The sequence below is a fragment of the Polypterus senegalus genome, chromosome 17, assembly GCF_016835505.1.
Source record: "Polypterus senegalus isolate Bchr_013 chromosome 17, ASM1683550v1, whole genome shotgun sequence".
NCBI classification, from domain to species: Eukaryota; Metazoa; Chordata; class Cladistia; order Polypteriformes; family Polypteridae; genus Polypterus; species Polypterus senegalus.
This window is the reverse complement of record NC_053170.1, coordinates 1176029-1203966: the sequence shown is the minus strand read 5'-3', so window position 1 is coordinate 1203966 and position 27938 is coordinate 1176029. Positions and strand designations below refer to the sequence as shown.

The following is a 27938-nucleotide window of genomic DNA, read 5'->3' as shown; positions in this document are numbered from 1 at the left end:
TTTAGCTTTCAAAATATTTTAATCGTGTTTTGAGATTCGTGAACAATTTAAAAGAAGTAAAAGTTAGACAGGCCCAAAGTCTCGTGCGCGTGCGCCGCCACCCAGCAGTACCCATCCAGCCCCGCAATAAATAAGAAGGGGGCAGCGGTGGCAGGGCACAGAGTGGGAGGGCTCGGCCCTGTAGGCACATTCAACCCACAGCGGGCACTTCTGAAGGGCTTGACTCAAATTGGCCGGACGGCCCCCTAATGGCCAGAAGGCAGAATCCCAAAGCACGGCCACAGCCAAGCCAGTGCCCCCCGCCGACACGCCAGGTTTAGTTTGATTCCGTGATAAAAACTTGCAGGTTATAAAGGAAGACATTTTATTCCCACCCCCATTTTTTTCTTTTTTTTTTTTGAGTTGATCAGGACATGTGGCGCTGGCATCTGGGCACAAGGTCTGAGAAGGCCTTTCCATACGGGACTGGGCAGCACTCTGCCCTCACATGGCTTTCACTTTGATCTGCTTCATCTTCATCTGTTTCTTCTCCATCTTCTTCTGCTCTCGTCGCAGGGCGGCCTCCTGCACAACAACACAGCAGTGAGCCGCGTGCACTCGGAGTAGACACACGACCCCCCCACCCCTCCGGTGTGCCCCCCGGCCGGCCGGCCAGCCTACCTCCAAGCGCCGCTGCCTCTCGGGGTCTTCCTCATTCATAATCCTCTCTTTCTCTGCTCTCTTCTTCTCCTCGCGGCGCGACTGGGCGGCCTCCTGTCTCTGAGCGTGCGTCAGCTTCAGGAAGTTCTCTTCCACCCGAGCCCGGTTCCTCTCTGCCTTCTGCTTACCCTGCACAGACGGGACAGACAAGCCAGGTGGATTATGGGAAATGACGGATGAACAGAGACACGCATAGCAGACCCCTCAGGAGTGAAGGTGCGGCTCAACAGACCCCCTGATGTGTGCAGCTCTGCTGGCCTGTCTGTCAACTGCTGAGGGTCTTAAATGGGGGGCTCAGCAGCGAATCTCTGGGTGTGCTATGGACTATAAAAAGCATTCTAATAATAGTGGGTATAGAAAAGAATCCCCCCCCCTTCAAAATATCCCCTTTTTTTGCTTTACAGACTTAAATGTAAACACAAACTTAATATTTTTTCCAGCTTTACTTTCTCAATGTCACCTCTAACATCCAAGTGAAAGACGTCACAGCTACAGTTCAGAAAAATATAAAACATCAAAAACGAGACCTACTGAGACTAATAAAAGGACCCCCAAACTCTATCAGGGGTCAGTGCCCACCATTCCCATTACGGTTACTGGCTTCCTCCCACCTGTGCTCATTGTAATGAGTGTGATTAGTGAAGCTGTTCCTGGCCCATTCATTCCCCTGACAGCAAACAACTGACTACGGGTGGCAGGCCACCTTCAAAAGATCTCAGGGACAGAGTTGTGGACGGACAGAAGGCAGGAGATGGAGACAAAACATCTCACAGGCTTCATCAATCCCAAGGAGCTCAGTAAAGTCCATCATAAAGAAGTGTTTGGTACTACTAGGACCTCCCTGGACCCTCCAAACTCGATGAAGATCAAGGAGGACACTGGTAAGAGAGGCTACCGAGAGGCCAATGGCCACTTTGAAGGAGTTACAGGATTTGATGGCACAGAGTGGTCATTAATGGTGTGCATGTGACAACAATTTATCAAGCGCTCCACCACTGTGGCTTGTTCAGGAGGGTCACACTTCTCAAGAAAGGCCACATGAAGGCTCGTTTGAGCTTTCCCAGAATGCACCTTGAAGATTCTGATGCCAAGTGGGGAAAAGGTCTTCTGGTCAGATGAGACCAAAATCAAACTATTAGGCCTCAAAATCAAATGGTACACCAATGCAGCTCACCACCCACAACACACCATACCTACAGTACAGCATGGAGGGGGCAGCATCCTGTTGTGGGGGGCCTGGGGCTCTTGTTAGGGTAGAAGGAAAAATGGAATGGGGCAAAATACCATCAAATTCTGTAGGAAAACCTGCTACCCTCTGCCAGAAAGGTGAAGATGGGCAGAAAGTTCACCGTTCAACACCACGACGACGACCCGAAGCACACAGCAAAACTGACCACACGGTGACTGAAGGAGAAAAAAAATGAATGTCCTGGTGTGGCCAGTCAGAGCCCAGACCTAAATCTGTGGAAAGATCTGAAGATAGCAGACCACCAACACTCACCGTCCAACGTGACCGAACTTGAACAGTTAAAGTGTAATTGGGCAGATATTACACAATCTAGGTGTGCAAAGCTGAGAGAGAAGAACCAACAGAGTCAAGGCTGTCATTAAAGCAAAATGGGGACAACAAAATGACATGGGGGGGGGGCTGATCCTTTATTAATCTCAGTAGGTCTTGTTTTTGACTTTTTATATTTTTCTGAACTGTAGCTGTGATGTCTTTCACTTGGATGTTAGAGGTGACATTGAGAAAGTAAAGCTGGGAAGAAATATTAAGTTTGTGTTTTGGGGGATTCTTTTCTATACCCACTGTACGTCTACACATGGATGTCTGCATGTCTGTCTGTGCAGCCCGGAAGTGCGAGGCCACAGCATGAAGCCGTCACCAAAGTGAAACCTCCGAGGAGACAGAAACTCGCTTAGCCGCCAATAGACAAGCGAGGTGACCGACTGACCGACCGACTGAAGTGCCACAACCCATGGTTTGTAGGAGTCTGGGCCTTACACACACACAGTGAGTGGGACGAGGGGGATTATGGGATCTCTCTACCATACACTGTATTCTTCTGTGATTCCAGTTGACAGAACTGTGAACTGAGCTTAATCTAGGACATCAATGGAAGAAAAGACCCCAACAGTACTGTCCCACCCAGTCCTGGAGCACCAGTTGCTCTACGTTCTTAAGAGATGCATTCTCGGTGAAAAGACTAACACGAGATTCATGTTTTACATACAGGAATTAATAGTGGGGGTGTGGGTTTATATCTGCTGCATCTCGCCCCCCACAAGTATTGGGATACAAGAATCAGAAGCAAGTATCTGGTCACCCCCCCACACACACACCCCCAACGACATGCAGCGAGTGCACCACACCTGCTGCCCCCTGGCCTGACCAGACTCTCATGTGGTGGCATGTCCTGCCCTTATGGGCGCCTCTTTCAGTTGCTACCGACTTTGCGGACTTTCTGACTTTCATTTCCTCTCCATTCCTGGTTGGCCCATCAGCCAACTTCCCACCACATTCTCTCTGAAGATCTCTGTGGCAAGAAGGGCAGGTGCTCTCAGTTCCTTATCTTGCAGCCATCCAATGCGCCTGCGACCGCTGCTCTGAGATTTCATCAGCACTTACAGTATGTTACCCATGAAGACCAGCCCGCCATGCGCGCCCCCCAAGCTGTGCTTCAATGATCGCCTGGCCTTTCTCCAGACGTTTCCATTCCCAGCACTCTTTAATTCATCTGTCCATAAACTTTCTGGCTCATCTTTGGCTTTTCAGCTAATGAGGTGTCCATCTTGTTTTTGGCTTCTCTATGTTCTCTCTTGACTTCTCCTGCGAGTTGTGAACACAGACACTCGCACCCTGCCATCTTAGTTCTGGGTTTCCCTTCCCAGCTCTAACACTCCTCTCGGGACGGCCACCTCACTGTTAATCGCTTAACACCTTCAGTGCTCTCCGTCTTTCTTTCTCAAAATATTCCATGCTATCGATTTTCGGACGGCCAGTTGCACATCGGTGGTTCTGGTTGGCGTCTGTTTTTAAATCTTATTTTCAAAACGACTCGTTTCTCTCTCTCTCTCTCTTAGCCAATTCTCTAGTTTTCATTTTCAGTACCTTTGAGCCCAAATGCAAGACAGATGACTACAACGAACCCTTAGGGGAGACAAGGGTGTGAAACAACAATAATATTTCTTTACATTTCTATAGCACTTTTCTTGCTACTCAAAGTGTTTTACGCCATGAGAGTGGAGCCACCAATGTGCAGCGGGGCCACCTGGATGGTGCAATGGCAGCCATTTTGCACCAGGACACCTGAGCTGTTAGGTGGTGAAGGGGTGAGAGTAACAGTTAGCCAAACGGAGGCAGGGGATGATTAGGGGGCCAGGATGACTAGGCCATGGTGGGCAATGTATCCTGCACATTGAGATACACCCTGCTCTTTATGATCTTTAACGGATGTCACCATTTTAACAGCATGGTGTCCCCGTCACTGCACTGGGGCATTGGGATCCACACTCAGACCACAGGGGTAAGCGCCCCCCTGCTGGCCTCACCAACACCAACCCAAGCTTTTCCTACAGGCCGGCCTGCCATGACCTGAACAGACTAAAGTCACGTCAAGATGAGTTACAATAGGCTTGCTGTGCTTTATGGGATTGTTAAAAGCAGCTGCTTGCTTAAAAAGCTGCTAAGAGCAGAGTTAAGTTCCTTAATTCACATGGAGATTTTAGGGAACTGAGCAGGGTCTCGGCTGCAGGGGATTTTGGGAAGGTCTTTCTGATTCCTTTGTCTACCTCATCCAATCATCTACAAAGAGAGGGCGGCTCTCGTGACCGCCATGGCGTTCGGCTGCTCCTCTCCAATAAAGTGTTCTTACGGATCACCTACAGAGGACTTCTCTCAGTTCTCTAAGGTGAGAGGTCTCTGTGCTCAGAGCTGCGATGTGTTGAGATTTCAGGGGACACCTGAGCAGTCAGAATCACCTGTCGGCCGTTTGGAATTGGGGTCTGAAAACAACAAATCTTTCTTGTATGTAAAACCACCAAAGCGGGCATTCTGTACTTTATTCTCCTGTTCGTCTTTTCACCTAGAAAATGCATTTTATGAACAGAAGTAACCCGTTACCTCATTGTCAAAATCCACAACATATAAAAATGCACACACACACCGACTACCCGGCCAGTTTTTATTTCAGTTAAACTGGCTGCCCAGTTGCCATCTACATCAAGTCCTTCCACTCGGCCCCTTAAATCCAAGGCCTACATCCTTGTGGTACTAAAGCTGCCTGGCAGGTAACACAGATGCCAGAGACGTGCGCCAGGGCAGTAAGCTCCCTCTTGTCACTTCCACTCAGCGTTTCTCATTTCTTTTTTGGAGGAGGAAGCTGCTCAATGGCAGCATGCAGACGTCTCTCCGCTAATCCCACTTTAATCTGGATTACTGCCCACCCCCATCTGCTAACACACAGCCGACTCACCTCTCTGTTGAGACGGAATTTCTTGACCTTGTCGATACTATAAATGACCATGTTCATCAGAGGCAGCAAGGACTCCATGTCTTTGGGAGAGGTGTTGCCCATGCCAGGCACTACACATGGCAGAATACAAAAGAAAAAGGCATTAGAGAATTACACAGAGACGAGCAGAAGGCTCTCAACATCACCACACTCATCGCATGATCAGAAATCCCCCAAAATGCATCGCTTTGCCCCTCAATCCTTCAATAGTATGAGAAGCAACGACTTGGCCACACAAGGAGATTCCACAGACACGGACCTCCCAGTTAAAGTTCTGAATCCGAGCCGGAGAATACCAGTTAGGTAAAGTCTGTCTGCCCACTAGGTGACTGGCAAGTGAAAAGCTGGGGGTCTCTCTTAACTTACACACACACACACACACACGTGACTTGGGGCGGCTGTCAAGGACCTCTCAGCTAGCAGAGACACACCACCAACTGCCCCCCCCAATCACATCATCATACCATTAAAAGTGAACAGCAGGGTCTTCTTCGTTTCTGGAAGCTTTAACGGCTGGCCTTCCCTGGGAAAGGAGAAAGAACAACAAAATGAACCAACAGACTGCACCGGCCCTCCACAGCAGATGGAACCAGTGCAGCTATCCCAGATGGGCCTGCTAGTTGGATTTCAGCTGTTAAATAAAATGACACCAACAAGCCGCCCAAACAAGGGCTGCACCGCAGGGATTTCAGTTTCATCAGGAAGACGGCACAAACAGATGGCCTGTCAGCAGCCTTCTAGACATATCCAGTGTGGAACGTGGCCTGGACACAGACCGGCAGACATCAATGGTTCACCCAACACACGTTTATTAACACAGTCCATATTTACAATTGCCACACACAACCCCAAAACTCCCCCAAAGTCCAGGCCTCTACCAAAATGCCTCTCTTTTCAGGTCGCCTCCTTTCCTCTCCTCCTGAGCTCCGTCCTTCTCCGCTCCCGACTCCAGCCCCTTTTATACACACCCAGATGTGCTCCAGGTGCCTCCCGATTAGCTTCTGCCAGCACTCCCCAGTGTGGCGGAAGTACCGGCTGCGCACCCGGAAGCAATCCGGGTGTCCCTGGTCGTCTCCCTACCCCCAGCACTTCCGGGTGTGGCGGAAGTGCTGCGGACCAGGGCTCTCCAGGCATCGGGGCACCCACTGGCGGTGATCACAGGCCTTATAGGGTTGAGCTTCCAAGCTCAGTTCCCGTGGTCCCCAAAGCCACCAGGGTGGTCGCCCCCTTGTGGTCTGGAGGAGGCATAAGCCCTCTTCCGGTCCTCCTGGGTGTCCCGGCTGGGTACCACCCCCAGCCACACGCCACACCAGGCAGAGTGGCAATCGGAAAGAACCTCTCAGCCCCCCAGTGGACTGAGACACAGACATCCCAATGGCACCAGGCTGTGGTCCGAGATGTCAGCTTAAGCCACTAGAGCTACACGAGGGTCACATATAAACTGTCACTCCTGGACAAGACAAAAGGCACACAACTTACTCTTGCATAAGTTTTGGACCTGAAAACTGGTCCGAGAAGTGGACGGATTCCAATTTGTCGGCATGAGAGGTGAGGAAATGTACCATCTGAAAGAAAGAAAAAAAAAAAAAAGAACAGTGTGGCATGTGTAGTCCTCGACACAAAACAATTCAACCAAATGGCTCCTTGGGATTTTAAAGTGACACAACTGTAGACAAACAAGGCCAGTCATAAAGACGGTCAGCACTGGTTTTGTCATCGCGTTTCAATTTCCGCAGTTGTAGTGACCTGCGTGTGGCCACAGCATCAGGAAGTCAGCCGAAGCACCCCGGACCCCAAACAGCATTTTGAACCCCTGGCAAGACCAAATGTGACAAAGCACTAAAGTGTACAACATCACCTCTCGTCACGCCGGCACACTGTGGCTGCCTCACCTTGTTATCCATCATTCCCTCGGTGACCTCCCCCATCTCGGACAGGATCGCCAACGATTCCGGCAGCCCATACTTGGCTCCTGACTTGGGCTTGTCACTGCAGAACTCACTCTGAAGAGAAAGAGAGGGCATCATCAGAGGGGGCATCGTGGGCTCGGCTCTCCTCCCCTCCAGTCATCGGCCCATACTGTACGTCTTTTAATTGGTGCAGAATCAAGGGATTCGAAGGGGCTGATGGGATTGTCTCTACTTTTACATTTTTATCTTCCTATACCCCCTTTTTTGCTACCCAGGTCCCCCTTTAACTAGCATGTGTTCATCATTTGTCCCTTTCATTTTCACTTTTTTGTCATTTATGCAAGCCAAAGCTATGGATCATCTCCATTTAACTGGTGCGTTTGTCTAACACTTACTGATGATGATGCTTGCTGTGAGAGGCCCTCCAGTAAAGAGTCTGTTGCCTGTGACAATGTCGTGTCAATGTGACAAGCCAGTGGGGACAACCTCATTTCTGCTCACTGCCCCTCCAATGGCTCTCTTTTTAAAGGATGTCCCAAGTTCACTCTTAACCATTCTCACAGGCAGAGATGGGCACTGTCAATGTGGCAAGGCTGCCAGGCCCACTGTAGGGTGCCTGATTGGCAGCAGGGGTCACTGTTGCACTGCCAGTTCAAATCAGAACTTGGCTTTAAAATCCTCATGTTGTGCTTTTCATGTCTTAAGAGCTGTACAAGGAGTCCAGCTGGTCAGTGGCCATTTGAATGACTAGTCATACGTACCAAGTCCTGCATCTCCTTCTGCAGCCTCGTCATCGACTTCTTTGTCCCCACAGCAAAGACAAACGTGTCCATGTCTTCATCATTTAGTGTCACTTTGACTTGCTGAAAAATAAAGCGTCACATTCAGTGACCCAGATGCAAATCATTCAGGTGGCTCCATCCCTTCCTGTAGTTGGGGGTGGGGGTCTATAAAGTGTTAACCCCAGAAACAGGCCTAGCCCCATTTTCAGGCACCATGCATGTGTGGACAGTGGGCTATGCCGACTGTGTAGACATTCCCAGATGGCCAATCAGCAGCGTCATGAGTGCAATACCACCATTACTACAAAGTGTATTTGTCACATGACCCAAATGGTTGTGCTAGCACTGTGAGCCCCCCGCATTTAGCCAGTACACATGGAGCACTACAACCAGAATGCCATGCAGGCACTGCTAGGTAAACTTTATTTGATGTGCATACTCTTACATGACTGTGACAATACCTTGCGGGTGCTGCTCGATGAGCATTACACAGTGTGACAAACTGCCAACAAAGTTGTGTGTTTTAATATCATTTTTATCAATAGCGCCTGATGACCCCGACTCTCTTGATTCACTGACCCCAATGGATTACTTGGGTTTCTGAATGGATGAGTTGACTAAATAAGGAGAAAATAGAAATCTTAGTGATTGGCAAAAATGGATATAAAGAGGGTATTAGAAATAAACTTGACCCATTAGACTTAAAAGTCAAGACAGGTAAAGAATTCAGGGGTAACGATTGACTCAGACCTGAATTTTAAGTCACATATGAAGGACAGTATTTTTTCACTTAAGGAATATAACAAAAGTTAGACCTCTTATAACACTGCAAGATGCTGAGAAACGAGTTCATGCTTTTGTTTTCAGTCGACTAGATTACTGTAACGCACTCCTCTCAGGACCACCCAAAAAAGACATCAGTCGTTACAAGAGCAGAATGGAGCTGTGAGAAACTAGAAAAAAAAAAAAAATCCCAGCGCATCACCCCAGTTCTAATGTCACTACACTGGTTACCTGTGCCATTTAGAATTGACTTTAAAATCCTGCCGATGGCTTACAAAGCCTTCAATAATCTGCTCCATCCTGTCTGTCACCTTACACTCTAAATTGTACCCTTAGATCTTCAAATGAGGGTCTGCTTAGAATTTCAAGAGCTAAACTTAAAAGAAGTGGTGAGGCAGGCGGCGCCTCAAATCTGTTATAGCTGACTGATAGAAATTCGCCAGGCTAATACGGCGGAGCACTTTAAAAAACACAGAAGCTTCATTTTAGCTTAATCCTGATGCTCTGTATATTCAATTAATTCTCATTATCATTCATGGTGGCTCCACACTCCGTTCCAACCTCTACTTTCTCTGCTGTTCTTTATCCGGTTTTCTGTGATCTGCGCCGCCACCACCATCTGATCAAAGCACCGTGATGTCCCTCCATTGATGGAGTAAAGGCCAGAAGTCCACATGACCATCATCAACAAGTTCTTCCATGACAGCCTGAATACAATGAGGACTGACTGAGGTCATTGATGTTAAGTAGAATGCCTAGAGGGGGCTGGGTGGTCTTGTGGCCCCTGCAGGTTTTTTTTTTTATTTATTTTTTTTTCTCCAGCATTCTGGAGTTTTTTTTTTTGTTTGTTTTTTCTGTCCTCCCCGGCCATTGGACCTTACTTTTATTCTATGTTAATTAGTATTGCCCAATTTTATTTTTATATTTTGTCTTTTTTCTCTTTCTTCAACCTGTAAAGCACTTTGATCAACATCATTTGTATGAAAACGTGCGACAGAAATAAATATTGTTGTTGTAATACATTTATGATTAACATGGAGCCAGAGAGTGGTGACAAGTCACATGCTGGTTGGACGGGTAAGGAAGAACTTCACTGTACATGTCACAATGTTAAAAATGTAAAGGAAAAATGTCATTTATGGCCGCCACTCCAAACTATACAATTAATATGCTGACTATAAACAAGTCATCTTATGATACACGAGGAGTTGGTCCATCATAAATGAATATCTGGGGGGAAAAAAGAGCAGGTGACCTCTCAGTGTGCCCAGCAATCACACACACACACTTTATTAAATGCTGAGTTAGTCTGGAAGACGACTAACAGCACAGCCTGCTGATTGACTAGAAGTCACGGATGTGAACGAGTGAAACAGAATCACTTGCAAACAAATCTCATGGGAGAATGTAAAGGACAAGGAGGGACTGCCATTTCAGGGGGACGGTGAATGCTATGTGGAGTTACCTTCTCGTCGGGACTTCTAAACTCACAGACAGACGACAAATTCCTCGAGTTTGTATTGAAATAAAGAAAAACCACAAAAATCCAAAACAGACCTTACAGAATCTTCAAGTGAGATGAGAGCCGAACAACATGAGCTACAGCAGCGCCGACCCCAGAAAAATCACCCCAGCTGAGACGACTGTGCTCGATTCACAGCGGCAGCATTGCAGGTGGCTGATCCTGAATGACCACACCACGGAGGAGAAGCACCGATGACCACACAGGACCCCCACACCGTGAACACACTGGACGCCACAAAGGCTGGGACAACACTGAGCTGGAGGCCAACAAGTGGTTTAATTTGGGCCCCCGAAGGCCTTTTTAGGTTAACAGTGGGGTAAGGAACTCGAGTACAACTAGAAAACCTTAAAGAACACAGAAGGGACACAGTGAATTTTTTTTTTTTTTAATTTCCAATACAAACAAAACGTAAAACAAAGTCACAATCCTAACACACACAATCAAAAAGCAACTGTTAGCTTCTCCCATCTGCAAAGCAATTGGTTAACTGAAAGGTTTAGCAAGACGCCCCGCACACACGAGCGGAACCTCCAGACGCCTCTTCAGTCAAAGTTACTACTTGGCAGGCAACGCCAGGGGTCACTGAATGTATAGGAATGGAGGAAAGATGGGGCCCTTGTGTTGGTGCCCTTGTCATCCCACAAAAACAACAAAAGGCGGCAGAGAATGGCATCACAATCATAAGCTTGCATGAAAAAGTGGCCTAAAATTGTACACACGCAGAGAGAAGAGCAGGAAACTCAAAAGCGATCGTTTGGCCAAAGCTATAAGCGATCCAGCCAATCAGCATTCATTCTTAGCCCACCAACAGTCAGAGACGGGGTCAGTCCCAGAAAAGTGAGGAACCAGCAGCCAGCTGAAGCCTGTCTGACTGAAGACACGAGCACAGACGGGACTGCGGAGGAGCCTGCACTTCCTGCTGGGGGTGACTTGACAGAATTAAAAAAGGAACAGGAAGTTAACTGAAAGGAATGCAAACTTATCTGCTAGTCGACCTGGGAAGAGGACTCTGGTCCAACAGAAGACAATTACTATAACCTGCCACAAAATTCCAAATGTGCCCCCGCATCAGCCAAGCAGCAAATGGTGAAGAAGTCAAAGGCACACTTGAGCAGAGCGAGACGGCAGAGAGGCCGAGTAAGTGATGACTTGCAGTTGTGATGGGCTTTATACACCACAGGCCATTAAATAAAGGGGCCGCATTTAATGCATATCCACTGGCACGTGACCTCATTGACTGGCTCAGAACTGCCACCATCGACTTTAAAAAGGGACACTGGCAGATCAACGTGTCTACTTGGAAGAAAATGTGTTTTTGAACCCTGAAGTTAGCCAGATTACCGTTTGGGCTTTACGGTGCCCCTCTAACCTTTCAGAGAATTTTAAAAACCTGATCCCAGAACATAAGGACGGTTAGCCGGACCATGTCGAAATATTCAGTAATGACTAAAGTAACAATCTCACACATTTACAGGCTGTGCTAAACTATCAGAGAGAAGTGTGTTTAACCAGGAATTCAAAAAGAAGAAAGAAAAACTCGTCGGGTCGCCTGATTTGGGGCACTTGAAAAACGGATCAATCAGGCCACTAATCTCCGTATCCCAGTTAACTGATCTGGCAAAAGGGCGGTAGAATTGCACAGAAGAGAGGCCCAATTACAAGAATGGAAAAGAAAAAGTCACATTCTGAAATGTTCAAAGTTTTACAGAGGAATTTATTGTGTGCTGCATTGTCATGAATGGCACAGGCTGCTGTGTGGCCTCAGCTGTCATATCCAGCCTCAAAGCTTTAAATATGAAAGTGCAAGAAAAAAAAGGGGGGGGGGGTCCTGTCTGAAGGCTTTTAGGGTCACAGAGCCAAATTTAATGACAATATTATATTTTAGTATTCATATATACACACACGGGGTCAGAAGAGGGAGGTCGTGTTTTACTGACAGGCTGAAATTCTATGAGGAGACAACAAAAGGAGACGACCAGAGAGGAGCAGGTGAGATTATTGATCTGGACTTGCAGAAAGCATTTGATGAGGTGCCACATGAGAGGGTGGGCATCACACTAAAAGAAGGGGCAGTTCAGGGTGATGTTTTTAGATGGGTGCAGAATTGGCTCAGACACAGGAAGCGGAGGGTGCTGGTGTGAGGAACCTCATCAGAACTGGCCGATGTTAAGAGTGGTGAGCAGCAGGGGGCAGTATGGGGGCCGCTGCTATTTTTAATATATAGAAATGATTTAGATAGGAATATAAGGAACAAGCTGGTGAAGTTGGCAGCTGATACCAAGAGAGGTGGATTAGCAGATAATTTGGAATCCGTTATATCATCACAGAAGGACTTGGACAGCAAGCAGGCTTGGGCAGATTAAATTTTATGTCAGGAAATGTAAAGAATTACGCATAAGAAGTAAAAATGTGAGGTTTGAATACACAATGGAGGTCTGAAAATCGAGAGTCCACCTTATGAGAAGGATTTAGGGGTCACAGTGGACTCTAAGCCATCAACTTCCCAACAGAGTTCAGAAGTCATGAAGGAGGCTAACAGAATGTCAGGTTATATAGCGCCTTGATGTGTGGAGTGCAAGTCACAGGAGGTGACACTCAATCTTTATAACACACTGGTGAGGCCTCATCTGGAGTCCTGTGTGCAGTTTGGGTCTCAAGGCTACAAAAATGACGTAACAGCACAAGAGAAGGTGCAGAGAAGAGCGACTAGGCTGATTCCATGGCTACAGGGGATGAGTTATGAGGGAAGATTAAAAGAGCTGAGCCTTTAGAGTGATGAAGAGGAGACCAGACTGAAGTGTTTAAAATGATGAAGGGAATGAGTGCAGTGGATTGAGACGGTGACTTTAAAATGAGTTCATCAAGATCACGGGGGGTGCAGCTGGAAACTTGTGAAGGGTAAATTTCACACAAACATCAGGAAGTTTTTCTTTACACAAAGAACGACAGACACTTGGAATAAGCGAACAAGTAGTGTCCATACTGTATATGGAGGCCGAGAGTCCGAGCGCTAGATGTTTTTGCTTATTTGGTGAAAAAAACATAACGTTTAAAATTGCAAAACAATGTGCTTGACAGTTTAAAATTACAAACACAGAATTTCTGAAAATGAAAAATCTCAACCACAAGTTAATAAGGAGCTCTTCATTCTACGAAAAAAGTTACGTAGTCCTGCAAAGCAATCACTGATTAATTTGATTGAGTTTCAAAGAAAAGCTCAAACTTTTTGCACGTTCTCATCAAATGCAGTCTCCCTAATTCATTCTTTGCTTTGCCCGTCAATGGCCAATCGTCATCCTCATAACAGCCATGAATGAACGTCTCTCACAGGATCGAAGCGTGTGACCGGAGGGCCAACCAATCAGATGAAGAGAAGTGTGGAGACGGTGCTTGTCAGTAATGAGGCTGTCATTGGAGTAACAATTCATTCATCTGCAAAAACCTCACGTCAACACCCACTTGATCAAACTGGAATACAACTACGAGCGGGCGACAGAGGCTGCAGTTATTCAGACGGCTTCTTTACGAGGTGCTGACAGAATCTTTGAATCGTAACTCTTTCAGATAGCTAGTTTTCTACAGCTGTCCCCAATATGGACGAATGAGGTACACACTGGAACCAGTTAACGCAGAATGCACAAAGATGGGTTTAAAAAAAAAAAAGCAAATGATTGTAAAAATCACTTAATATGTAGTCGATGCCACAACCAGCTGTCACAGTCAAGGTGACAGTATGCCAAACCAGTGTGTGACATCACCAAAATAAAAATGTACATGTATTATACACACACTACATATATCATCCTCCAGGAAGTGCCTGCATTGTCTGGACCAGGAGGGAGACCAGCATAGGCTCTGACAATGGGTCCAAGGATTTCATCCCGATACCTAATGGCAGTCAAGGTGCCCACCGATGTCTAGCCTGTAGTGGTCTGTGCCTCTGTACCTCCATGGATATCACCTCATGCTACCAGTAGTGACGCTGACCGCAGACAATTGCAAAACGAGTGACAAAACAGATGAAGAGGGAGAAATGTCAGTGGCCTCCCTCCAGCTGTTAGACCATTCATTCCTGCTTTGGGGGTCTTCTCTCTCATTGTTGCCTCTCTAGAGCCCCCAAGCAGCTGAAACTGATGAACAAGCCCCCCTGCTACTTCACTGACCACATCAACAGCCCCCAAGCGGCACTGACTTGATGCTGTACTCTCATTCAAAAGGGGTCCTTTCATTTTTTGAGCAGTATACACACACACACACACAACAGAGAAGGCTCAAGACTATGGGGACTTCATCCAAACCCCCAGTACCCTCACAAGGTATTGATACACAGTGAAACACACACTCTAGAAGGTAAGGGGCGAGTTTTCAACACTGATGCTAGGAAGGGCCTGATCACACGAGGGGCTGTAAAGCCCACTAGCACATCTTGTATTTGAAGCTCTTTCAAAAAAGCGTCTGATGAGATACTGGGACAACTTAGCTAACCAAACGAGTGATAAATGCAGTGAATGGTTTCCTCTCATTGATAAAAAAAAAGATTACAAGTCAGGCTGCTCGTGTAAACTCAAGGCCAATAATTTACGCATTTCTAGTAGTAACTTGTCCTACAATATAAAAAGAACTTTACAGGCTCAAGTGCCTTTCATGGACACGTCTACACTGCGAATTGAGCACTTACCACCTGATCACAAGCAGGCCTCATCATTCGTGCAAGAACATTCAGCAGGTCCTGACGCTTCAAGAACTGCAAAGAAAGAAGTGAACTTATGGTGAGAAATCAGCTGCTGCTGCCCCCATCATCACCACCACGAGGGAAACGGAGAAGCAGCACAAGCAGCTCCATACACTGAGGTCTGTAATTCCAAGTTGTCAAATTCTGACATGCAAGTAGCAATCAGACGAGACCCTCACTTCATCAGTGACCAGCAAGTGTGAACTTAGAAGCTTCAGACAGCCGCTTACAAAGTCCGATGGGAGAAGAGGGCCACTTCTGAAAACAGACACGTGCCACTAAGACTCGGGGAAGCTCTGCCAGTCTGAATTTCGGCAGTCTTACCTTTAGCTGGATTAGCATCCCTTCACAGCACACCCGTCCCGAGCACCACAGGTTGTAGATGTGCTCGTTCTCCTGGTTGAGCTTCCCCGAGCTGACAGCCTCTTTACTGGTGCCATCGTCCCCTGTGAAAAACATATGGAAGGGCGTGAGAAAACCATGACAAGTTTGTTTCAATAATGTATGTGAAGGATCCTCCGACACTCCAGGTGTTCAGGTTTACAGAGGCTGCATAATATTAAATCATACTACACATTATTTATATGGCGCCTTTTATTTGGGTGTTTTGATTTACCATGAATAGGCAATGACATGTCTATCAAATAACATCAAAATACACAATTGTGAAAATGTAACTGATAAAGATCCATGCAGGCACAGAAGGACTTGGAGAGGCCAGTAGAATGCTGGGACACTTAACGCCCATGGAGTACATGTTAAGAGGGGTTATATTTAATTAGGCCAGCCTGCTCTTCTGTTCACCCACTTGACAGAAGTGTAAATGCCACATAAACATTAGGACGTTCTTTCTTTACCCAGAGAACCACAGACACAAGGAATAGGTGACCAAGTAGTGTGTTAGACAGGAGGACTTCAGGGACTTGACGGAAGAATTAAGCGGACAGGACTGGTGAGCTGTGGTGGACTGAATGGCCTGTTCTAAAATGCTGTTTAAAGTAGGCCGATAGTTGCCAACAAATGCACAGTGTGATAAAAGTCGGAATGTGACGTCACAGTCTCTGTTTACTGTCTGCATGTGACAGAAAGCCGCTTTGAGGATCCTAGTAGGTTCGATGTTTGATGAATGGTTTGAAGTGGTGAAGCAAAATGCATTTGTGGTGCTTTTATATTCAAGTGTCGCATATTCCCGATCGTAATGACACGACACGTTTTAAAAGTCTCACATACCATTTTTTATTTCTGGGGCATACCCCTGACCTGACGGCAGTGGCAAACATCAACAGATCACCACACAGAACACATAACAGTTATGATATTTCAACTCTCTACACATTTGGAATCCTTAGATTTATACTTGATATCACTTTCAAGACGAAATGCATTCATGTATGTATGTGACATTTTACAGATAAATCGTTAATTTCATTTAAATACTGTTAATAATTAACACATATGGGGGTGACACGGTGGCGGAGCGGTAGCACTACTGTCTCGCAGGGAGTCACGTCGCTGGTGTTCCCATGTTTTCCTGCTGGGTTTCCACACTGGGCTCCGGGGTCCTTCCAAAGATGTGCAGATTTGGTGACACTGAAATGACGCCAGTGTATGTGAGTGCGTGTTTTCACCTTGCGATGAGCTGAGGACCCGTCCAGGGATTGTTTCTGCCTCGTGCCCAATGCTAGCTGGAACGGACACATCCCAGGATTGATGGATGTAATCATTAAACAAAACATCCTTTTCAGAGATACTGCAGCAAGGTGTCGTCAGAATTTAATGGATGGTCCAGGCAATTCACAACACAGCGAAGCCAAACCTGTTCTCACCGTGATATCATCTCGCACTGCCACCTCTAGTGGATTCCTCCAGATTTACGTAAAGTGCGCGCGCGAGTAGAAACAATAAAAACTCTTGTGTAGCAGGAGCGTCCACTGGAGCACACATTGTGTCGCATGACATGAAGTACAAACCCGGACTAAGCCTACCCTAGCAGCTCTGGGCTTGAGGAAGGAGACAGCCCTGGACAGGGTGCTATTTAAATCGCTAGGCCCAGTCACACGCACACCACCTCAATGGGACCAGTTAACCTAACCTGCTTGTCTTACAGCAATGGGTGTACTCAGCCTTTATGGCCTTGGGACTCGGTGTTATCTACCATTGCTCTCTGAAGACCCTGCTGAGATACAGAACATCGATGAACATGGGGCTGCACTTGAGGTCCTCCTTGACAAAACGAGCACAATGTGGATGGTGGAATAAAACGGAGGTGCCTCTGGGTTGTTGGAGTTTATTGGGTGGGCTTCCACCTTGGTAAAATAAGTGTGATTTGAAAGTGGAAGTTTAAAGTGTCCTTAGTGAAATTATCACAGTTAGAAATGGGGAAAAAATAATTGTACAGCACTGACGATCCATACAGTGGAACATGTTTTATGGGCGGTTGTTATAACATGAGTAAGTCAGGCACTGAAAACGGTGGTCCCAGTGCTTGAAAAATCACCATCTGAGAAAACACAAAATGTCAAATAACGTTTAATAGTGGGATTCAAACTAAGGTTGATGGATCCTTAAGGCATCAATAATGCCACCCTTGCCACCGTGTGGTCCACAAAACTAACTAAAATAAAGAAAAAGGTCACACGCAAACAATATGCATTTCCCCTCCCCTGCTATCTTACGACCACATTTCCTCATCATCCTCTGCCTTGCTACACTCACTCAAACCGCCTCAATCCACTTCTCTTATTATCTGCTGCTCACCTCCCACTTGCTCTGTGACCCTCCACTCATAACGCTGATCATTGTCATCCTCGGCCTGGTCTCTCCCATACTCTCCCCACACAACTTTCAGAAATGTTCCCCCCTCAATTCCAGCACAATGGTAGGCCCCTCTGGGAATTCCTTCCACGTCTCCATCATCGCCGTTCTGATACCTGCGTCTGCACTGCACAAGTCACCTCAGTAGCTGAACCTCACAACTCCACTGTTGGTGTCCTACACGTCATTAATTACATCCCCACTCTGCAGCCCCTTATGCCCCATCTACACACGAGGGTCACACTCACTGCCTGCACACCACTTCATCTTTTATGCACCACTTCTGACACCATGTACACCGGACAGAGTTTCTCTCTACAAATGCTGCACGGTGTCCTCCACATCCCCAACCACCACTTTGCTCTTTCCTACACTTCCCTTGAGATCTTCTGAATTAGCCTTCCATTTCAGCATCTTCTTCACATCAATTTCTGTCATCACTGCGGGATTACTGGCTTTCAAAAGCACCCATGACAGTCACCACCATCGTCACTATGACGAAAAGCAAAGGACTGAAGAGAACCCTGGTGCAGTCCATCTTTGCCTCCAGACTTTCATTATCCCCACCTGCTGTCCTGACCATCATGTGCGCTTCACCAAACTTTCACGGACACACAGATTCTCCAAAGGACACAAACTGTCGCCCTGAGGATGTACTGCACCACGCCCTCTAGAGTTGGCACATGGCTGCAGCACAAAGTAAGGTGCTACAACCTTTGGATGTCACCGTGAGCTCACATGGAGGTCGTTAAGACTTTTCCTCTGCTCAACTTCCTCTTTATGGTCTCTGTTCAAATTAACTTGAAGCTCTGACTGTACATCTCATTTGTTCTTACGCTTGAGGATCAGGTCAGAACTGACATGATGAGCCTTCATCCTACGATCAGTCCATGTGGAGTAGGATTCCTCAACTCAAGGCTCCTGGTCAGGTTTTGGTAGACTCCGTACGTGTAACACATGATTAGGAAGGTACAGTCAGCCAATACCTGCCACTTCACCTTCACGTCCTACCTGTGCACAAGTTACGTAGGGCCGGACACAAGACCATTACAGAAAGAAAAAAAAAAGATCACAGATCGCCATCCTCGAAAGAAATGTGGACGTCAGCCTGGTTATTTCACCGAAGGACAGCGATTCACATACAAACACACACAAGGAGTAGTAGTATGGAAACCAAATTTATCAGACCCACCAGGCTCTCAGTTCTGCCAACACATGTGCCACGTACATGCCCAACCCATTGGGGACGTCCCCCCCAGGCTCACCCACAAGAGCGAAGTTACTTTCCAGCAGCTCACGGTGGGAGCTGAACCAAGCCTGAGCTAGTCGGTTGTTCTTGTTTTTGCCAATCATGTAGTTCATGATGTAGGCCAGAAGCCCCGTGACCATCAGGATCTCCATGTAGTAGCTCTCCCAGCTGTTCTGTAGATGTGCTGGCACCTGGGGAAAACAAGAGAGCCGTCATCAAATCTCCCACAATGCAGCATGTAGCCAGGGACTCGATGCGAGATTTCCACAACAGCAACGTGGCGCGTTCCAAAGCTCCCGTGTCGCGCAACAGAGGCATACAGAAGGCGTAATTATCATCAGCCTGCTTTAATGAGCCCCGCGGGAGAAGCGAGCCAAGAGCCGATGGCACCAGTGCAGAGATTCAGCTTCCTCTGCTCCTCACATTAGGCCTCTGTCAGCCAACAAAAACAGGCCACAGAGTGCCAGCCCCAGGTGCCACAAGGCTCGGCCTGCCAGCTTACCCGGTTTCTCATTAAGTGCCTCACTTTTGTGTCCCCAGATATGCACTCTGAAGCTCACGGCGACAACAACTGAAACACTCACCGTGATGATATTGATGGGGTCGGTGAAGGAAGGCGTCTGCTTCTCAATCCCGTCAAACTCATCTGGATCATATTTATAGATATCCTCATCCTAGAACAGAAACAGGACACCTCGGCATTACACTTGCGAGCCAATGTGCACCGTGTGCAGGATGAACAACACTCCCAACAAGCACCCCTCTGTCCCCTTGCTGCCACCTTTCACAGAGGTCTCCCTCCTGCCAATCCCCTTGACATCATCTCACTCACCGGGGTCTCCGTGTCCTCAAAGTCCTCTGCATTGTCATCCATGCCCTCCACTTCCACTGTGGCAGCATCATCGTCTTCGCCTTCCTCGTCGTCTTCCTCCTGCTGCTGCTGCTGCTCGCTGCTGTTGCTGCACATTTGCGGACCGAGCTGGTGCTTCGGTTGTGGGGTTGTCACTTGCATCTTCAAACTCGGCAAAGTCATTGTCATCAAACTCAATGAGGTCATCACCCTCATCAAACTCATCGAAGCGTGCAGAGGCACTGGCCAGCTTCAGGGCCACCAGGGCAATCACCAAGATGAGGCGCATGGCTGCTGACAAAGAGAGGAATCAAGTCAGAATAAACACTCAAACTGACACAGACATGTGGGTTTCAGGGAGAAGGTAAAGCATACAGAAGCACAAACGCAGACTGGTCAAAAATGAGACAACACTCTCCTTAAAATCCACCTGCCATCAGCGGAATGGTGAGCCAGGGTCATGTCACCATTCTGAGCGCCTTCTCCTGTCATCTCACCATCTGAATCCGCTTATCAGGGCGAGGGTCACAATGGCAGCAGGCCCAAAAAGTCGGCCCAGACCTCCCTGTCAGATTCCATCTCTTCCTTGGGATCTCCCAGCATTCCCAAGCCAACTGAGAGACCACATCTCTCCAGTATCTCCAAGGTCTGCTGCAGGATGTCAAGCTCGGCGGGATGTGCCTGGAGCAGCCCCAGGAAAAGCCATCCTTACCACCTGCCCAATTTTGAAATTATAACTTTGACAATAAGGTCTGAAAACCAGCAGAAAAATAAAATGTCATATTTGTAACATTTTTGTTTTCGTATCTGCCAGGCTGGGTGCTGGAGAGTTGAGCTCAATTTCTAATTTACAAGTTTGGAAATCCCACAACTCTCAGGGGAAGCCACTGTGTACACCTGAGCCCAGCCGGGCTTGTTCCCCACAGGCCTACCCAAGCTGCCCCTCATGTGTGTTCGTGGGTAGCTTTGTGGGGCAAAAAGTGAGAGTATGTCATCACGTGGGGGTGCAAGGGTATTGGCCCGACAGCTAGTCCTGCTGGGAAAGGCGCCGAGCCCCCCGTGACCAGGAGTTTGACTAAGCAGGTCTGACGTGTTAATAAGGTGTGACCGCTCCACAAAGTGATGTCCTTTGATTGTCACCCTGCCTTTCAAACCAAAGGTGGCACCGGGCAATGACTGACACACACACACACACAAACGTTCAAGTCCCTGTCTGTGCTAACACAAAGAAATATGAAATTGCAGCTTATGTGCGTTTTGGCCTTCTAGCCACACTTAAAACACGTTTTCAACCAACTAAGAGGAATCGCTTGGAACTGTCCTGCAATGGGACCATATTTGAAAAGGTGAGGGTCTCGAAGAGCACCATGGGTTGGGATAATAAAGCTTTGGGGTGGTATATTCTTAAAATAGGTCATCTCTATGTGTTAGAAACGTATTACAAGCACATGAGAACAGTAGACACTGTATGTTACGAAGCATTGAGATGGAAGAGTCGTACGCCTACATATTTTAATCGTTCTGTATGAGCTAGAGACCACCAACAGTTCCATGTTGGTATGGAAAAATCCATATCACAAAAATAAAAAACGGTTTTGGTATGAAGTGGTATACCTCCCAGCACTACTTCAAACACTTGAAAACTTTGCCGGTTTTATTTCAGCTGGACACCCATTTTAAGCTTTCATTTTGGTCCATTTTTATTTTAGAATTATTGACAAGATGACACTCAAGTTGTGGGCTCGGAGCTCATGTTCCATAATTGAAAGGGGGGTGGGGGGTGGGGGTGTTCAGGCAGGCAAGTTCAAATGACCTCATCAGCTCATTAATATTCATGAGGTCATTCCCCAAGACTGTCCCATTTTGGAAGTAGATAAAATTCTGGGGTGTATGCAAAAAAGAAAGGCAGGAATTCTGGGAAAATAAGCATCAATTATTAAAATAATGTCTTTGTTTATTAGAATGTATACAGCCGTGTTTGGTGGGCTCACAGATGGGCTTAAAGTGGAGAAGGACAAACAAATTGTAATTGCCTTTACTACACTATTAGCACGTTGCCTTATCTCACCCACCTCTTTTGGGTCACTGATGTTATGTACTGTTTGAAATTGGAAAAAATCTAATTTGCACTTAGAGGATCTACGCAAAACTTTTTCAAAACCTGGGGGGATCTAATAAATGACATTACATAATAAGCATTTAAATTGAGGAAGTTATTTTACATATTTTTACTATTATTAAAGTGCTACTCTGCTGGCCTGGCTCTCTTTCTCATAGGTGAGGGTCGATTTGTTTCAAACCAGTTTTGTTAAACGTGACTTGCATGTATGGAAATTGTTTTGATTTTAATAAAATAAAATATAAAAAAGGAATGTAAATGTTTAAGCTTAGATAAAGTGACCAACCTGTGTGTGTGTTTGCAAGAATACGTAAAATGGAGGCTTGGGACCCTAAGATGAACACATTTCATGTCTTATTACAAGTAACTTAATCAACAACCAACCAGACCTTGGGAACTTACTGGTTGCCCCAAACTTTGAATGATGCCACCTCTATATTAGATATCTGTCTCTCTCTCTCTCTTTCTATATTATATATACAGTATATCTACACTCACCTAAAGGATTATTAGGAACACCTGTTCAATTTCTCATTATTGCAATTATCTAATCCACCAATCACATGGCAGTTGCTTCAATGCATTTAGGGCTGTGGTCCTGGTCAAGACAATCTCCTGAACTCCAAACTGAATGGCAGAATGGCAAAGAAAGGTGATTTCAGCAATTTTGAACGTGTCATGGTTGTTGGTGCCAGACGGGCCGGTCTGAGTATTTCACAATCTGCTCAGTTACTGGGATTTTCACGCACAACCATTTCTAGGGTTTACAAAGAATGGAGTGAAAAGGGAAAAACATCCAGTATGCGGCGGCAGTCCTGTGGGCGAAAATGCCTTGTTGATGCTAGAGGTCAGAGGAGAATGAATGGGCCGACTGATTCAAGCTGATAGAAGAGCAACTTTGACTGAAATAACCACTCGTTACAACCGAGGTATGCAGCAAAGCATTTGTGAAGCCACAACACGCACAACCTTGAGGCGGATGGGCTACAACAGCAGAAGACCCCACCGGGTACCACTCATCTCCACTACAAATAGGAAAAAGAGGCTACAATTTGCACGAGCTCACCAAAATTGGACAGTTGAAAACTAGAAAAATGTCGCCTGGTCTGATGAGTCTCGATTTCTGTTGAGACATTCAAATGGTGGAGTCAGAATGAGAACATGGATCCATCATGCCTTGTTACCACTGTGCAGGCTGGTGGTGGTGGTGTAATGGTGTGGGGGATGTTTTCTTGGCACACTTTAGGCCCCTTAGTGCCAACTGGGCATCGGCTACCTGAGCATTGTTTCTGACCATGTCCATCCCTTCATGACCACCATGTACCCAACCTCTGATGGCTACTTCCAGCAGGATAATCACAAAGCTCGACTCATTTCAAATTGGTTTCTTGAACATGACAATGAGTTCACTGTACTAAAATGGCCCCCACAGTCACCAGATCTCAACCCAATAGAGCATCTTTGGGATGTGGTGGAACAGGAGCTTCGTGCCCTGGATGTGCATCCCACAAATCTCCATCAACTGCAAGATGCCATCCTATCAATACGGGCCAACATTTCTAAAGAATGCTTTCAGCACCTTGTTGAATCAATGCCACGTAGAATGAAGGCAGTTCTGAAGGCGAAAGGGGGGCAAACACCGGATTAGTATGGTGGTCATAATAATCCTTTAGGTGAGTGTGTGTGCATATATAATATTATTATAATAATATATATATATATAAAATGGTACACACTTCCTTATCATCAGAGTGTCTGAAGGTGCAGCACACATCCTGGCTAAATCAGGCATCAGAATAGCACACAAGCCTGCGAACAATCTGCGCACGGTCCTTTTTAATGCTAAAAACAAGAAATTAACAGCAGAAACACGAAACGCAGTTTATAGCATTCCATGCAGTTCTTGCCCAGCGGTATACACTGGACAAACATCAAAAAGAATTGCAACACGTGTACAGGAACATCGCAACACCGTCAGAAGGGAGGATTCACGATCACTGATCTAGAAGCATACAAAATTGACAGCACATACATTCAACTGGGACAAATTACAAGTAAGATTTAAGGCCAGTACTAAAAGTGGCAGAGAGCTGGCTGAATCTGGGCTATCAAACAAACACGCCATTAACAGACATTTGGACATAAACCCAGCATATGCTAACTTAAGAAGAACATATTTATAATAAATAAAAGTTTACATCCAATGAACACACACACACACATAATCTGGCTATATATTGCCTTTGATTCTTGTATGTCTAAACATTATCCTCTGATGAAGACCCCTGGCAGGAGCTGAAAGCTCAGGAATAAAACCCACTTTATGATATGGGATTCATTTTCTTCCTTTGTGGATCTCCAATTGCAAATATGTGTCTGTCTCTATCCCAGTGTTTTCCCAACCTCGGTCCAGGGGGGCAAACTGTGGCTGCAGCTTTTTGTTCCAAGCAGGTTCCCAATCCGTGACAACACCTGACAGCACTCATCTCATTTCATTAGCTGGGATTATTTTTCTCTTATTGTACATTCAGAAAAGCACAGCAGCATAATTTTACATTTATAAGACATTTAGAAAAACATTTCTGCTTTTGCTACAGATTTAAATGCTTAACTCTCTTTTGTTGACTTCATTCTACTTTGCCCTTTCTCTGTGCCGTGTTCCCCTTCATTGTATCTTATTAATGACAATTAAAAACGAGCAGAGCAGACACCCGGGCCAATAACACGGAATAATCAAAGGCTGCAAAGTACTTTAGCATCAGACTCACTAATTAGTAAATAATGGATTAAACAAACAATTAGAACACCTAGAAAAGTAGAATGAAAATATTGTTAAAAAGAAATACATTATTCCCATATAACTGCTTGGTACATTTTATCAGATTAGATTAGATTAGGACAGATAGACAGATTTACCAAACTTCGTTTTCTAATTTCTGTGTTGTTCCCAAAACACAGACCTTGGGAAATAAACACTTCACTTAATGAGCCCAGGAGTCCAATTAAAAACAGAAGCTGGTTGGAACAAAAACCCACAACTGCAGTGTGCCCCCAGGACCGAGGTTGGGAAGCACTGCCCGTCTGCTTTTCACGGATTTAGATCGGGTTTTTATTCTACAATTTCTTGAACATACCAGTTCATTTTGCGACTCTCTCAATGTGCCAAGTATCAGAGTTTTGCACAAATCAGGGAGCGGCTGCAGGGCCCTCCTGACTCGCATACCAGCCTCCGTTTGAGTCGTTCTCTCTCTCGCCACACCGTGTGTTGGAGCGCACCGTGCCTGCACTTAGCCAGCGATACCCGTTTGTTCAGCAGACGTGATCATCTACAGAGGAGTAACATTTGACGTTTTTGAGAGACAGAGATCAGAGCTGTGTGTGTTTTAGGGGGTAGCTGCTGACTGGCACGGCTATCACGGCCACGTGCTTTTTCTCCCGCCAAGCAGGGGACACTGTCCTGTCAGAGATGAACACCATCAGATAGAGTGGCAGCATACTTACCTACCTTCCACTTGGCCACAATTACATTTTTATTCATTTAAATTTTGTCCCGTTTCACTATTATGTGGGACAGCTAGTCTGACATAAGGCAGTCAGCAAGACCCTCTAAATTGAAAAGTACTTTTAAAAAGGCACAGCCAGCCAGAGAGACATCACAGGAGAGACAGGGAAACAACTGCCAAATGAGAAGACCCCTTGGTGTAACTTTGCCACCTACAGACGGCCCCTTCGCTGCCAAGCATCACACCTGAATTAAGAACACAAAGCTTGAATCGTTCAGGTTGCATATGTTCATATCAGACATTGCCACCTGGTTTCTCCTTAATGCTACTAGCAGTTTGAGTATCGCTCTGCTGAAGCTGTCCTGTTGTTTATGGGCATTCAGCAACGACCAATGATTGAGAGGAAAAGGAAGTGCGTCTACGTAGGTTACGTCATCAGCCCTTGGCTTCCATCAGATTGTGTAGCCCAGTGGTCCCCAGACTCAGTCCTGAGGACCCCCTGTGGCTGCAGGTTTTTGCTCCAGCCAGATTCACAATCGGTGATAACAACAACTGAGCTCATTTAATTAGCTGCTCTGTTTTAGTCTTCTCTTATTCTGCATTCAGTATGGTTTTTACATTTATAAGACATTTAGAAATAGTTCTGTTTATTTCTAAAGCTATAAATGCTTAACTCTCTCTTTTGTTGTTCTCCTATTATTTTCCCTTTTCCTGTGTTGTTTGCTCCGTTCATTTAACCCTAATAGTGCCACCAGCACAACAATCCCCCAGGATGATGAAAGCAGCAGCGACTCCAGTGTCAGACACCCCAAATAGTAAAGAATCAATTAAATAACCAGCGGCCTCACGCATAACGCCGTGCGTAGAACTCACACTGTAACGTGGCGTACGGACAAGAGCGGAAATGTGCTGACGCACAAAAAATTCCAGATGCATAAATCCTAGTCAGTGTGCAAAGTAACGCTTGGGAATGCGCCTGCTGCCCCGCCCTAACTCCTCAGAGGGGACTGGGTGGTCTTCATGGTCTGGAATCCCTACAGATTTTATTTTTTTGTTTTTTCTGTCCCCCCTGGCCATTGAACCTTACTCTTATTCGATGTTAATTAATGTTGATTTATTTTGTTTTCTTATTGTGTCTTTTATTTTTCTATTGAAAATGTGCGACAGAAATAAATGTTGTTGTTGTTGTTGATGACTCCTCCCAGAATGACACCTCTTTGAAGATGCAAATCAATATAAACAGCCCTTAAGCTCAGCCTCACGGGGGGGAAACAGAAGAATTTCAGTGAATACCAAGTGGAGGCAAAGAAAAACGTACTACTTGTTGGTTTAAAGAGTGGGATAAACAACAAAAGGAAGTTGATCGAGTGACATAGCAAGTCGGAGAAACTCGAAAGCTCAAGTTCACAAAGTCAAACAGTGCCTGAAATAAATAAGAACTTGTCACATATCAAAGTCGCCGTGAAAAGGCCAGTCATAGCCCACCTTCTGAGTGTCACATGAAAGCTTATTAGGGTACACAGAAAAAAAAATAAATAGGCACACAGTGGGGGAAAAAAAGCACGAAATGTCAACTTCAATCTCGAAATTTCCACTTTAATCACGTAGTTTATTTTGTCATTAAAGTAGAACATCAAACTTCATCTTAAAATCATTTAATTTACTAGTTTCTCAAATCCCATCGTAACTAAAGTCACACATTTCATGCTTTGTTTTGGATTTGATCTTCTATGTGCTCTGTGTGTGTGAATCACTACGTGCCTCCGTTCTTTCTCTTCTTCCGACTTGACACAGAATCCTTTACATTCGTGATATTACAGCTCTCTGAATAACTCAAATACTGAGATACATGCGTGATATCATTTTCATGATGACAGGAGTTAAAGCATGTTATTAAACATGGGCACACGGTGGCACAGTGATTGTGCGTGACCTTCGATGAAATACTTTTATTGTAGTACTGTCCTGTCTCTTTCAAACATACTAACCTCCAGTTCCTGTCCTTACTTTTCTTTCTCCAAATACCCAATCGCCACACAATCAACTCTGTAATGGACGTTAAGCCATCTGTCAGCTGAGAACGCCGATTCTTCAAAACTTTTAAGGATCATAGAATAATTAAACACGTACTACGAAGATATTTCAAACTGTCTACCCTTCCAGTGTTGCGTCAGCACCTGCAAGAATACAACGCAAGGCAGGAACAATCCGTGAACGGAGTACCAGATCCTCGCTAGCACTGCGACACCGCGTCCTCACATGTATAATTATTAACTACTAGCCAACCCGCGGCGTAGCATACGCCGCATAATCAGGCCGCTGTTTAAATGATTTTTAAGCACAGAGGAAAAAATAAACATTTGAAAAATCCGTAATTTAATAAACCACCAAGAAAAGTAACATTGCAACAAATCACGCTACGAAGCAACATACAATTGTCCGTGACTGAAAACCAAAG

The 27938-nt window shown here is 45.9% G+C and overlaps 1 protein-coding gene across 3 annotated transcripts in view; it reads right to left on the bottom strand.

Moving 5' to 3' along the window:
- The window catches only part of ccdc47 (coiled-coil domain containing 47), a 42999-nt gene continuing 15061 nt past the window's right edge, over positions 1 to 27938 (bottom strand). For 2 of the 3 annotated variants that reach the window (XM_039739149.1, XM_039739151.1), the window contains exons 2-13: positions 19841 to 20152; positions 19593 to 19682; positions 19025 to 19199; positions 15270 to 15391; positions 14892 to 14957; positions 7885 to 7986; positions 7106 to 7216; positions 6693 to 6778; positions 5678 to 5736; positions 5175 to 5284; positions 661 to 828; positions 1 to 564 (exon numbers count right to left, since the gene is read on the bottom strand). In XM_039739149.1, the coding sequence (XP_039595083.1) occupies positions 484 to 564; positions 661 to 828; positions 5175 to 5284; positions 5678 to 5736; positions 6693 to 6778; positions 7106 to 7216; positions 7885 to 7986; positions 14892 to 14957; positions 15270 to 15391; positions 19025 to 19199; positions 19593 to 19682; positions 19841 to 20083 (1413 nt within the window). In that variant the 5' untranslated portion in view covers positions 20084 to 20152 and the 3' untranslated portion in view covers positions 1 to 483. The remainder of the gene's footprint in view (positions 565 to 660; positions 829 to 5174; positions 5285 to 5677; positions 5737 to 6692; positions 6779 to 7105; positions 7217 to 7884; positions 7987 to 14891; positions 14958 to 15269; positions 15392 to 19024; positions 19200 to 19592; positions 19683 to 19840; positions 20153 to 27938) is intronic. The other variant, XM_039739150.1, reaches the window with a different exon arrangement.